This window comes from Corylus avellana, chromosome 5 (assembly GCF_965113065.1).
Source record: "Corylus avellana chromosome 5, dhCorAvel1.hap1.2, whole genome shotgun sequence".
NCBI lineage: Eukaryota > Viridiplantae > Streptophyta > Magnoliopsida > Fagales > Betulaceae > Corylus > Corylus avellana.
The window spans coordinates 2,563,077-2,576,925 of NC_142494.1; the positions used below are offsets into that span (position 1 = coordinate 2,563,077).

At 35.4% G+C, this 13,849-nt stretch overlaps 1 protein-coding gene across 2 annotated transcripts; it reads left to right on the top strand.

Annotated features, from left to right (window-relative positions):
• Nucleotides 1-10,646: 10,646 nt before the first annotated feature.
• Nucleotides 10,647-12,210, top strand: LOC132182964 (7-deoxyloganetin glucosyltransferase-like). Of its 2 annotated transcripts, none has more exons than XM_059596337.2 (2): nucleotides 10,647-11,172; nucleotides 11,279-12,210. In XM_059596337.2, exons 1-2 carry the CDS (start codon nucleotides 10,650-10,652, stop codon nucleotides 12,208-12,210), a joined length of 1,455 nt encoding a protein of 484 aa, XP_059452320.1. In that variant the 5' UTR covers nucleotides 10,647-10,649. The 2 variants fall into 2 exon arrangements, with proteins under 2 accessions (XP_059452320.1, XP_088372508.1); XM_088516382.1 differs by having other exon boundaries at nucleotides 10,650-11,172; nucleotides 11,384-12,210.
• Nucleotides 12,211-13,849: the final 1,639 nt, after the last annotated feature.

Here is a 13,849-nt window from a genome sequence, read left to right on the forward strand (position 1 = left end):
GTTATCACTCATCTCTTAATCCAAGATATTCTGTGTTTTCTGCAACTTTTGTTAATATGGTTCCATCTTCAAAACAACATAAACACTCTTGGATAATAGATACTGGTGCAACCGACCATATGGTTAGTTCTCCATCCTTTTTCACTTCCATTACTGCTGTAGTTTCAACTTGTGTAAATTTACCTAATGGTTCCATAGCAGCTGTCACACACATTGGTACTGTTAAACTCTCAGAAAATCTTACATTGACTGAAGTTTTGTGTGTTCCCTCTTTTGCCTTCAATCTCATTTCAGCTAGCAAACTTATTAAACATCTAAGATGTTGTCTCATCTTCTTTGCTGGATATTGTTTTATACACAGTTTGCACCATTGGAGAGTGATTGGGGTGGGTAAGGAAGAAGCTGGATTGTTCTACTTGCTGCAAGACAACAAGGTTCCAGCATCAGTTTCTCTTCCTCCTTTTGAGCAGCATGTTTCTTTCACTTCAATCAAAAAGCCATCACTTGATGTTTGGCATTATAGATTAGGTCATCCTTCTCTTGCTAGAATAAAGCTTTTAGATAAGCATGTTTCTGAAATATCTTGTAATTCAGAGAGTGTTTGCCCAATCTGTCCAATGGCAAAACAACACAAACTCTCTTTTCCTGTTAGTACTTCAATTTCCAAGTTTCCATTTGATCTAGTTCATTGTGACATCTGGGGGCCTTTGGCTACTAAATCAATAAATGAATCAGTTTATTTTCTTACTATTGTAGATGATTTCACTCGATTCACTTGGGTGCATTTGATGCAACATAAGTCTCAAACCAAGTCTTTTATCCAAGCATTCTTTAATTTTGTTCAAACTCAATTCAAATCAAAGGTCAAGTGTCTAAGGTCTGATAATGGACTTGAATTCAAAATGAATGATTTTTTTTCTGCTCAAGGCACTATCCATCAGCTTAGTTGTGTTGAGACCCCACAACAAAATGCTATAGTTGAAAGGAAACATCAACACTTGTTAAATGTTGCAAGGTCCATTCGGTTTCAGTCACATCTTCCTTTGAAATTCTGGGGAGATTGCATTCTTACTGCAGCTCACCTTATAAACCGAATTCCCACACCTTTACTTTCCAATAAATCTCCACATGAGTTACTCTATTCTGTTGTGCCTTCCTATTCTCATCTTAAGGTCTTTGGTTGTTTAGCATATGTGTCAACTTTGTCTAGGAATAGAACAAAGTTTGATCCTAGGGCTATTCCTTCCATATTCATCGGATATCCATATGGCATGAAAGCATACAAGTTCTATAATCTTCATACTCATTCCATTATTATTTCTAGACATGCAGTTTTTCATGAAACAATTTTTCCTTATGCTTCTCATTTGGATCATACATCTACTCAACTGCATGACAATGTTTTTCCATTCATTCCTGTTCCTGATTTTTCAGATGAAGATGTTTTTACATCATCTTTTCCACAACCAATCACACATAATTCCCCTACTTCCTCTAATGTTCCTGATTCTAGTCATTTTGTTCCTGATTCTGTTTCTGACATTCCTGCATCAATTACTCAAGTCCCACCTATTTCTGCAGATTTAGATTCACCTAGTTCTGTTCCTAATCTTTCTGCAGATGTAGATTCATCTAGTTCTGTTTCTAAACCTAATCATTCTACTCCTGTTCCCTGTCCACCTCTTAGAAAGTCCACTAGGGTAAAATCCAAACCTAGTTACTTGCAGGATTTTCATTGCAAATTGGCTTTTACTTCTCCACTTCAATCTCCTTTAATGGATGCAGATTCAGGTAAGGCTTATCCATTGTCTTCTTTTGTTTCTTACCATAATTTGTCACCTTCTCACAGATCTTTTTGTTTAGCTATTTCTTCTCAGTCTGAACCTAAATTCTATCATCAAGCTGTAAAGGATGCCAATTGGCGTGCAGCTATGCAGGCTGAAATTACTGCACTTGAAACAACTCATACATGGGTTGTTACTACTCTACCACCTAATAAACATCCTATAGGGTGTAAGTGGGTTTATAAAGTGAAACATAGGTCTGATGGCAGCATTGAGAGGTACAAGGCTCGGTTGGTAGCAAAAGGGTATACCCAATGTGAGGGTTTGGATTATCATGAGACCTTCTCACCTGTGGCCAAGATGACCACTGTTAGGGTTTTCTTAGCTCTTGCTGCAGCCAAGGGTTGGTAAATTCATCAATTGGATGTTAATAATGCCTTTTTGCATGGAGACTTAGATGAAGAGGTGTACATGACCATGCCTCCTGGATTTGCTGTTAAGGGGGAGAACAAGGTTTGCAAATTGACCAAGTCCTTATATGGTCTGAAGCAGGCTTCCAGGAATTGGTTTTCTAAGTTCTCTGCTGCTTTGATTGATCTTGGCTTTGTACAATCTAAGGCTGACTACTCCTTGTTTACAAGGCTTCAGGGTGTTTCTTACATTGCTCTTCTAATCTATGTTGATGATGTGGCCATAGCAAGCAATGATTCTAAAGCAGTTTCTGAGTTTATTACTTTGCTTAATGATAGGTTTAAGCTGAAAGATTTAGGCCCTTTGAAGTTTTTTTTGGGACTTGAAATTGCTAGAAGCAAAGAAGGTATTTCTGTCTCTCAACGAAAGTATGCCCTAGAAGTTCTTGAAGATTTTGGTCTCTTAGCTTCCAAACCTGTTTCTTTTCCCATTGAACAAAATCTTAAGCTTTCCAAGGATGTTGGGGATCTTCTTTCTGATCCAACTAGTTACAGGAGGTTGGTTGGCAGGTTACTTTATCTTACTATAACTCGGCCTGATCTAGCTTATTCTGTTCAAGTCTTGAGTCAATTCATGGATCAACCTCGACAACCTCATCTAGATGCTGCTACTAGAGTGCTGAGATATGTCAAGAACTCTCCTGCTCAAGGGCTTTTGTTTTCTGCTCAGTCAGATTTTTGTCTAAAGGCTTTTTCAGATTCGGATTGGGCAGGTTGTGTTGATACTAGAAGGTCAATTACTGGTTTCTGTGTGTTCATTGGTAATTCATTAGTTTCTTGGAAATCAAAGAAACAACACACCATCTCCAGGTCTTCTGCTGAGGCAGAATATAGGGCTTTGGCATCTACTGCTTGTGAACTAACATGGCTTATCTCTCTTCTTCATGATTTTCATATACCTCATCCAAAGGCTGCATTACTCTTCTGTGACAGCAAGTCTGCTTTGCATATCGCTGCCAATCCTGTTTTTCACGAGAGAACTAAACACATAGAGATTGATTGCCATTTAGTTCGTGAAAAGATTCAACTTGGTTTGCTCAGAACTTTGCATGTGTCTTCTCAGAACCAACTGGCCGATATCTTCACAAAAGGCCTTGGTTTTAAGGATTTTTCTCGGCTACTTTCCAAGATGTTTGTCAAGGATGTTTGCCATCCATCTTGAGGGGGAGTTTCAGATATATGCACGCATGTTAAACAAACTTATTCTTTTCTCATTCTGTTTTTCTGTTGTTGGTTAGTTAAGTCAGTTTGTTTAGATAAGTTCTGATTTCATGTATATAAACTGATTCTATTCATTGTAACAGTTTAAGATCAAATATTACAGAATACAAGTTTCTGATTTTCTCTCTATTCTTTCTTCCCTTCTCCTCATTTGATCTTCATTACTCTGTTTCTCCATTGATGCAACAAAGCTTTGCTTTGCTTGACAATCCTTAAGTTGTCTTAGGTACACCTCCTTCTTAAGATTCTCATTCAAGAAAATTGTTTTTCATATCCTTTTGATATAGCTCTAAACCAAAATGAGCTACTCATACTATGATAATCAATGCCTTCCTTTTGAGTAAGATCATTGGCTACAAATCTAGCTTTATATCGTTCAACATTACCCGGAAGCATTCTTTTAGGTTTTGTAAACCCATTTGTAGCCTATGGCTATAACTCCCTTTGGTAAGTCAACAAGATTGCAGACTTGAATTTTAGCCAAAGATTTCATCTCCTCCTTCATGGCATTGAAACACAATGTGAAGTTATCTCCACCCAAAAGGATGTGAAAACAATTTTGGAACGTCCTTAAGTCCGACATAAAAATCAGACTCCTGGAACAACATAATCACTAGGGATTGTTGGTCACTTTATTCTAGAAAATCTTCTTAATCCTACTTCATTTACTTTTGACAAAGTCTGAGTAGGTTCATTCTGAATTTGTTCCTTATGAGTTGACTGTTTTGAAACTGATTGTGGTTGAAGATAATCAATTTGATTTTTCTTAAGCACAATCAAACACCCTTCATGTGAAGGGGCTTCAGTCAACTCTTGTACTTCCTCTAATTCAATCCCTTGAGGATAAGCACTCTCACTAAGTTCAACGTCCTCTAGAAATTTTGAATATCTAGACTCAACAATTCTAGGACTAAATGAAGAACAGTAAAGCCTAAACCCATTGGAGTTTACTGTATAACCTATAAAATTCTGCTGGTTGTCCTTGAATCTAATTACCTTATGTGTGGATTATAAATCATCACTATAGTAGGACAATCCCATATGTGTAAACAATTTGAACTTGGTTCTATTCATTCTTTAATTTATGTGTCTTATGAACAACCCTAAATAGAACCCAGTTAAATGTATACACAACGGTTTTCAAGGCTTCATTCCATTAGGAGAATAGAATATTAGTATTACCTTTCATGTCCCATTTTCATGTACCTACCATAATGCTATCTGCCTCTATCAGATCTTACGATCTTGACTTCCTTTTGTTTTGTTTCTCTACTTCTGCTTTATAGGTACTGAAAGCATTTAATGCCCCAACCTTATGATTTAGAAGATAGAGATACATAAACCTTATATGGTTATTACCGAAAGAGATAGGATATCTCTAACCATGTAGGCAAGAAGTATGGAAAGGTCTTCACTTGTACATGATCTCAAGAATCTCAAAAATCCTTTTGTTAGCATATTTAGTGGTATAGTTGGTCTTCCTTTCCTTAATGCAGTCCACATAAATACCAAAAATAGTAAATTTCAAGAGTTGTAAAAAAAAACTCTATCATTTATCAACCTTTTATTCTTTATATAGATATATTCTAATCTCCAATGCCATAACATAGAGGATTTTCTCATTCATAAGACTATGCTTTATGTCAACATTTATATGCAGGGATTAATTTTCCAAAAATTGGGATCCAGATCAATTTTAAATAGACCACAAATTTAATATTCCACCCAAAAATTTTAATAATATTCAAACTTGATTTTAACAAACCAAAATAGAAATTAAATTTGTAAAAGAATTGTGGAATATATAAAAACATTATTAAGGTCAAAATAACATAACTAAATTTTTAAAATTAATCTATAGATCCCAACAGCCTCCAATTGTAAACAAGTATTATTTAGAAAACCCTGCATTATGTTGACAACATGGACCGCTAAACCAAATTCAATCCACACAGTATTTAGGAGAGTCAATAAAAGAGATTCATGACAGAGTAAATGTATGAGATTACCTTTATTTCAAGTCATTTATGATATTTTATGCAACCATCCTTTATATGCCCATAATTTTCCTTAGTGTAAGAGAAACAAGTATCTTAATTGCCATAACACTTTGTTGGCACCTTGTTCTCATTCATTAACTATTGGACATGATTGCCTATCAAGGTCTTTTCTGTAACATGAGTAACTCATGTCTTAATCTCTCATCTTCTTGAACACACATGATCATCAGAAGTTTATTTATTGATCAGTTATCCTTATGTGTGCCACAAGATATTTGGAAAAATATTATATTTAGATGAGATAATTTAAAATAAAAATGACTCAAAAACTCAACCTTTAGGGACTTTATAATGAGCTGTTATGTTCTTCATTTCCATAATGTGCTCAGACACATTTTGAAACTGTAAAAGGTTTTACTTTAAAGCTTTTCTATTACGGTGCAAGCCAAAGCCTTATTGGAACTCACTAAATGTTCCTCAATGACCTTTCTTTGGCCCTAAAACATTAAAGAATAAAACCCTAATGCTTTCCTTGATATGAGATTTCATGAACGTTGAAACTTAAGTGATTTAAATCACTACAATCGTTCATGTTTAATAATCTCATGTGGCGTACTTGATTTCGTCCTTACGAAATGCCAATTCAGTCTCCAAATACCCCAAAGTGAAAATCACATTTTCTTTTCAGTCAGGAAAAATTACCACTAGGAATTATTGGAACATAAAATACTAATAATTAAAGCAGTAGGAATACATTCAATAACCAAGAAAAATAATATATTTTAATGCTATGAAATAACATTATTTAAATTAACAAATGTTAATTAAATAGTAAATTTCAACCTACCTGTGGGCAAAGGTGCATCACGCATGAAATTTACTTTTTATTAATAAGACTAATAAATTTAGCATTAATAAATAAAATTTTTCATACCTGTGGGCCTAAGAGAAATTTTATTTTCAATGTTAAATTTACTATCTTATTCTAATTAATTCATAAAAATAAAAACGTCCCTGTGGGGATTGGCAAATTAAATTTATAAATTAATTACAACACGATGTTAATTTTCTTTATGAAGTTCTCATATATAATCTCGATGTAATTATCATTATAAAATTGGGATGCTGTGATTCTCCAAAAATTATTATAATAATCACGACTTCATTAACATCTAATTTATTTAAATTAACCAATGTTAATTTAATAGTAAATTTCAACCTACCTATGGGCAAAGGTTGCATCACGCGTGAAATTTACTCTTTATTAATAGGACTAATAAATTTAACATTAATAAATAAAATTCTCCGTACCTATGGGCCTAAGAGAAATTTTATTTTTAAAGTTAAATTTACTATCTTATTCTAATTAAGTCATAAAAATAATAACGTCCATGTGGGGATTAGCAATTAAATTTATAAATTGATTACAACATGATGTTAATTTTCTTTATGAAGTTCACATATATAATCTTGATGCAATTATCATTCTAAAATCGGAATGCTGTGGTTCTCCCAAAATTGTTATGATAATCACTACTTCATTAAGATCCAATAACTGTATAGATGCCAAAATAAAGTTCCAAAAAATAAAAGACAAAACCAACATGTCAATGGGTAAATAGTATTTTTCCAAAGTACAACCGGATAATGTCCCAAGTAAGTGAGGGGGCGCACAATGGCACACTTAAGTCCCAAGACTTGCCTTGCTAGAGCTTTTCGATTGCAATTTTAGATAGTACCATAAACATTTACCAACATATGTGGCTTAGTTAATTATTCTCAAGTATAGGTATCAAACAATTTATTTAAACAATATAAATAAAAAGAATACATTTAATCTTAAGTCCATGCATTAAAGAAATAATAATTAGGTTAAATACCAAATACCCCTCTGGGGTTTGATAACTTTATTTTTACCCCATTGGGATTTCATTTTTATCACAGGACCCCCCTGGGGTTTTAATAAAAGACCAAGTTAGTCCATCCGTTAGTTGACCGTTAGGACTGACACGTGGACCAATTAGATGTTGACACGTGGCACCTATTTAATTTTTTTAAATTAAAAAAAAAAAAAGAAAAAAGAAAAAAGAAAAGGAAAAAAATAGGGGGTGGCTATATTAAAAAAATTAAATAGGTGCCACGTGTCAGTCCTAACGGTCAACTAACGGATGGACTAACTTAGTCCTTTATTAAAACCCCAGGGGGTCCTGTGATAAAAATAAAACCCCAGGAGGGTAAAAATAAAGTTACCAAATTCCAGGGGGGTATTTGGTATTTAACCCATAATAATTTCATTGTTAAACAATTTAAATGATAAGATATATTAATTGCAACATAAAAGCATATGAAAATGCATGGCCTTATGATAGATTGTCTTAGGCCCTTTTAACCTTGAGAGCCCAGGTTCTAACCCCACATGAACCCAAAACTGGTTTCTCCCCCTTTTATTTTTTTTGCTTTTTTTAAACTGAATGGGTTATCGGGTTGGGCTTCCTTATTGGGTCAGCCTTAGTTTCTGTATTGAGTTGGCCCAATCGGGTTAGCCCACTTAATAAACCAATTTTTTTTTTTTTAATAACTGGATCGGGCTTGGGTTAAAATAAACCCATACCCAATAGCCCAAAACACTAGACCCGGTTCATATGGGTTTGAAAACCCTACCCAGATCATCATGTTCCCAACCCGAAAAATACCCAAACCCTAGCCGCCGCCCCTTTCTTCTTCTTCCTCATGCCCCGCCGCGGCGGCCTTCCTCATGTGCCGGCCACCAAGGGCCGACGCTCAAACGGCCAAACGACCACTGTTAACGGCAAGGGGGTGAGGGGGGGGGGGGGGGGGGGGCTGCTCACTTTATGCGGCCAAAGCCGCTGCAGGTGGAGGGAAGACAGGCGCTTCATGCGGCCAACGCCGCTGCCAGGTGGGGAAAGACCGGTGCACAACCGGTGGCCAGAACTCAAAGCCACCCACGAAGTTCCGTCCGCCATGTACCAGGTGGTTCGATATCTCCAATGGTGGTTTGAGGCGAAAGGGAGCAAGTCCTCAACATACAGTATACCCAAATCATTCACTTGTTATTATTATTTAAATAAAAAAATCATTACAAAACAAAACTTTTTTACTTTTTCATACCACTTTTTCATTTTTTTTTATATCAAACATTCTTACTTTTTTTTTTTTTTTTTTTTTTTTTCACATCAACTACAGTGTCTAGGCCAACCCATTTACCAAACACCACCTAAACGTCCCTGCATCTTTGAAAACAACACCCTCTCACGTCTCCTTCCCATCTAGCTGTTTCCTCTGAGACGTGAATGACCGATTTCAAGAGCATTAGCAACTGATTCCTTATAGTTCATTATCTCTCTTTCCTTATAGCTGACTCACCCACATCAATTTCTTTAAGTTTAAGGGTTAAATATTTTATTAGTACCTAGGTTTACATTTTTTTTTTTTTTAATCACTTGGGGTTTAAATCCTATTATAAATGGGGGTGGCTCGAAGGTCTTGAACCACCCCTTTTGGGCCATTGGGGTGGGAATCATCGGTGTAAAGATTTGAAGTCGTTGTCAACCAAACATGGTGGCGGTGAAAAACTATAGGGATGAACAAATATGCCTTCAAGATGGAGAGAGAGAGAGAGAGAGGAGAAAAAAATGAATAAAAAAGAAAAAGTAAAAATTTAAAATAATATCTCAATGGTAAATAAAAATAGAGTAGTGATATATAGAACATTCGGCATGAGTAAACAGTAGTACGAATTTTTAAAAAATAATATTACAATTTTTTTGAAATAGTAATATCCGTACTAATGTTTACCAAGTGTGAGCACTGTTCACTCATGCTAAGTGTTCGAGCCACCCCCAAAGGCCTTAAGCCATCCCCTTTTTGGCCATTGGGGTGGGAATCATAAGTGCAAAAATTTGAAGTCATTGTCAACTAAAAATGGTGGCGGTGAAAAACTATGGGGATGAACAAATATGCCTTCAAGACAACGCGAGAGCGAGAGAGATGAGAAAAAAATGAATAAAAAAGAAAAAGTAAAAATTTAAAATAATATTTTAATGGTATATAAAAATAGAGTAGTGATATATATATAGAACACACGGCATGAGTGAACAGTGCTCACATTGGGTGAGAAGTAGTATGAATTTTTAAAAAATAATATGAAAAAAATTTTGAAACAGTAATATCTCTACTAATGTTCACCAAGCGTGAGCATTGTTTACTCACATTGAGTGTTCTATATATTACTACTCATGAAAATATTAAGGGAGTTTATTGTAAAGTGTATTTATATAGGAAAGCAAAAAATAGTTTTATTCCCTAAATTTAGAAAAAATTGTTGGGTATCTATTGCGAATGATCTAACCCACTTGTGACTCGTATACTAAAATTTGATTTTTATTTATTTACTATGGTCTCATAGGAAACAGATGGGAAGGAGACGTGAGGTTTTTTTTTTTTTTTTTTTTTTTTTTTTTAAAAGCAAAAGTGGTAGGTTGGAGAGACCAATTGTTGCTAGCATATTTGAGCGTAATTATAATAGTACCTACTCATTGGGAGCCGCATAGGAGGAGCCTAGACAGTGACAACCACATGCGCATGGAATACACACTCAAGTCCGACTGAGCCATAGTATGACCAAGCCCCATAAAGGCATCAATGAGGATCCAATGCGACTAATACTAATTAGACATATGTAGCGATTCTCCACTGCAAAAACTCGAACTCACGCCTAATACATTCACTAACTACTTGAAAATTTTCTTTTAGCCATTAAATCACCACGGTTGATAGTAAGAGACATGAAGGTGTTGTTTTCAAAGATGGAGAATGGAATTTAGTGAAGGTTGGATGCTTTAAGACAACCGATTATTAAAACTGCTATCGTTTCCAAAAAGTAGTTTATTTTTCAATGACATTTTGGACATTATCCTACTCATAAACTAAGTGCTAACAAACGTTTGCAATGACGTTACTCATTTGATGGAGCCAGTAGCCTCTCATTCACGTGCATATATGTGTGGTAAATTAATGATATGGTCAATTGTAGCCAAATTTGTGATGAATAGGTAGATTGATCAAATGGGTGATCTTTTATATATATATATACGAGAGATACAATGGAACAGGATATCAACATACATATACACAGAGCAGAAAGAGAGAAGGAAATGGATTCGAAAATAGCAGAAGCTAAAAAGGCTCATGCAGTTTGTATTCCATGCCCAGTTCAAAGCCACATAAAGGCCATGCTCAAATTTTCAAAGCTTCTCCACGGCAAAGGTTTTCACATAACTTTTGTGAACGCAGAGTTCAACCATCAGCGTTTTTTGAAATCTAGAGGTCCCAACTCCTTAGATGGGTTGCCTGACTTTCAATTCAAAACCATTCCAGACAGCATTCCTCCATCGGATTCCAATGCTACCCAAGATGTTGATGCTGTTAGCAAATCCATTTCAGAAAACTTCTTGGCTCCATTTTCAGACCTCCTCGTCAAACTCAACAGTACTGCAACTTCTTCAAACAGTCCTCCAGTGACTTGCATTATTTCGGATGGTTTCATGCCATTCACTCACACTGCTGCTCAAGACCTTGGAATCCCTACTGTAATGCTCTTCACGATCGCTGCTTGCAGTTTAATGGGTGTTATGCAGTTTCCTCGTCTCAGGGAAAAAGGCTTCACACCCCTTAAAGGTATAACACAAAAGGGAAACACCTTCTGAAATCATGGATTATCTCTAATATTATTATTGATTACAAGTTTCCAAACTAAAAAAAAATTATATATTTATTTTTGCAGATGAGAGTTATATAACAAATGGGTTTCTAGACACAGTTATAGATTGGATTCCAGGTATGAGAGATATCCGATTGAGGGATCTCCCAAATGTTTTTATTACTACAGATCCAAATGACCCTTCCTTCAAAGTGATCATTGAAGCAGTAGAGAAAGCTCCTAAAGCTTCAGGAATCGTTGTTCACACATTTGACGCGTTAGAGCAGGAAGTTTTGGATGCTCTCCCCTCCACGTTTCCTTGTGTATATGCCATTGGCCCTCAGCAACTACTACTCAATCACTCACCCAATGACCCTCTGGAATCAACAGGGTATAGTTTGTGGAAAGAAGAAACTGAGTGCCTTGATTGGCTTAACTCTAAGGCACACAATTCAGTGATTTATGTGAACTTCGGCAGCATTACTGTCATGACACCACAACAATTGGTTGAGTTTGGCTGGGGACTTGCAAATAGCAAGTTCATGTTTCTGTGGATAATTAGGCCTGATTTAGTTGTTGGTGATTCAGTGATTCTGCCACCTGAGTTTTTGGAAGAAACTAAAGGAAGAGGACTAATAGCTAGTTGGTGCCCTCAAGAGGAAGTGCTTAACCACTCCTCCATTGGAGGGTTCTTAACTCACTGCGGGTGGAATTCAATTATTGAAAGTGTTTGTACAGGAGTGCCCATGATTTGTTGTCCATTCTATGGGGATCAGCAAACAAACTGTAAGTATGCTTGCAATGAATGGGGCATTGGCATTGAGATTGATAATGGTGCCAAGAGAGGGGAAGTGGAGAGGATTGTGAGAGAGTTGATGGAGGGGAAAAAGGGTAAGAAAATGAAGAAAAAGGCCATGGAATGGAAAAAATTGGCTGAAGAGGCCACCGGTCCACATGGGTCTTCATCCATCAACTTAGACAAGTTGGTGAATGATGTTCTTTTGACAAAAGGATAGATATTTTAGAAGAAAGTGATAATAATAAAAAAAATATTGCCATTTAAAAATTTGAATATACTCAATGTTGTGAAATTTTAGTTACTCGCAAGTGCATGAATCGGTTTGTAATATAAGGATGCAAGTGCGAGGTTGAACCCACAGAGAATTATGTTTTTGAAGACTAAATATATCTAAACAAATTAAATCTTAACATAGTTCTAAAAGATGAGTAATTATTTTTGTGAATATAAAATCAAAAGCATAAACAAAATAAGTAAAAGTTATCAATTAACGAAGCACTAAGGTTTTGGAATCCGCACTTACAGAGTCATAGCACTATATTCTCATGATCAATAATATTTCCAAAGTTCTCACAAAGATTTTATGTATGTTCTACTTTGCTTCAAAGAATTAATTAAAACCATCTAATGTATCAATTTATGCACAAATCACAAATATATCCAATTTAAATTAAATCATCAAGTGTATCCCTAAGTCACAAAAGATATCAAATTTAAATCAAATCATCAAGTGTATCCGTAGAATAAATCACAAGGAATATCCAATTTGTTTGACAAAGAAAACCAAGCAATCAATTAAATGAAACTATCTCAAATCATCAAATGTATCCGTAAATCACAAGAGATATCCAAGAATCATCCCACTAATTGAATTGAAGTAGAACAATTGAAAAATCAAGCTCATTTACTTGGAAAACATTAATCACATGAAAATATTGTTGCTAATCATAAGTGAGGTTTCATCCTCAACCTTAGTTGAGGGTTTAGCCTCTCATGGAATTAAAATATAATACAAGAATAATTGAATCCATGGAGAATTTGAGATGCTTACAAATTGATAACCCCAAAATTGAGAGCTACAAAGGCTTGGAAAACCCTAAACTTTCTTCTCTCTACTCTGAAATTTCATACTCAGTAACTTCTATAATTTTTTTTGATGTCTTTCCTATTTATAGGGCTTTTTTCTAGGATTTTAACATAAAAAACAGCGGAAGTCTGAAAAGTGATCCATCCGGACGGGACTGTTAACTCGTCCAAATTCAATTGATATGTATCAACTTCATCAATTATGTGATTTTTTTACATTCTCATCTTCTCCATCATTGAATTCAGTGATGTTTTGTTAACTCGTCCAAATTCACCCTCTTGCCTTGAACCCAACAAAGTGATTGCTTTTGAGCGACACCCATAAGCTTCAAATGATACCCTAGGTAATGATAATGAGCAAAACATTAATAGGACTTTTGTGGATATACCACTATCCCCTGCCTCACCCTCGACTCCATTTTCATAGTCAACTACCATTTAATTTTCATCGTTGAGTAATGTATTGAAGTATAATTCCTTTACAATAATGAAGGGTGCTTGAAGGCAGGATTATTGTCTTTCAATGCGCATGAATACTCTTTCAAGGACATTGAAGCGAACCCGATGTTACTTGACATCTTGTTCATGGAGATCAAAAATCCTTTTCCATGCAGTGAAGAGGAAGTTGTTGTCAACATGCCAATAACTGTGGACAAAATAAGCCGAGTCTCGATCGTTGAGTGGGCACTATGATTAAGTCGTACTCAGTCACATCTTGTTGGAGTGAGTCGCTTGAGTCTAGAATTTTAATTTCCTCTAATATTTTAACT

What these genes read in the sequence shown, in the direction of transcription:
- LOC132182964 (XM_059596337.2), top strand. Translation starts at nt 10,650, where the DNA reads ATGGATTCGAAAATAGCAGAAGCTAAAAAGGCTCATGCAGTTTGTATT. An exon ending in AGGCTTCACACCCCTTAAAG is followed by an intron (nt 11,173 to 11,278) that starts GTATAACACAAA and finishes TTATTTTTGCAG; the next exon opens with ATGAGAGTTATATAACAAAT.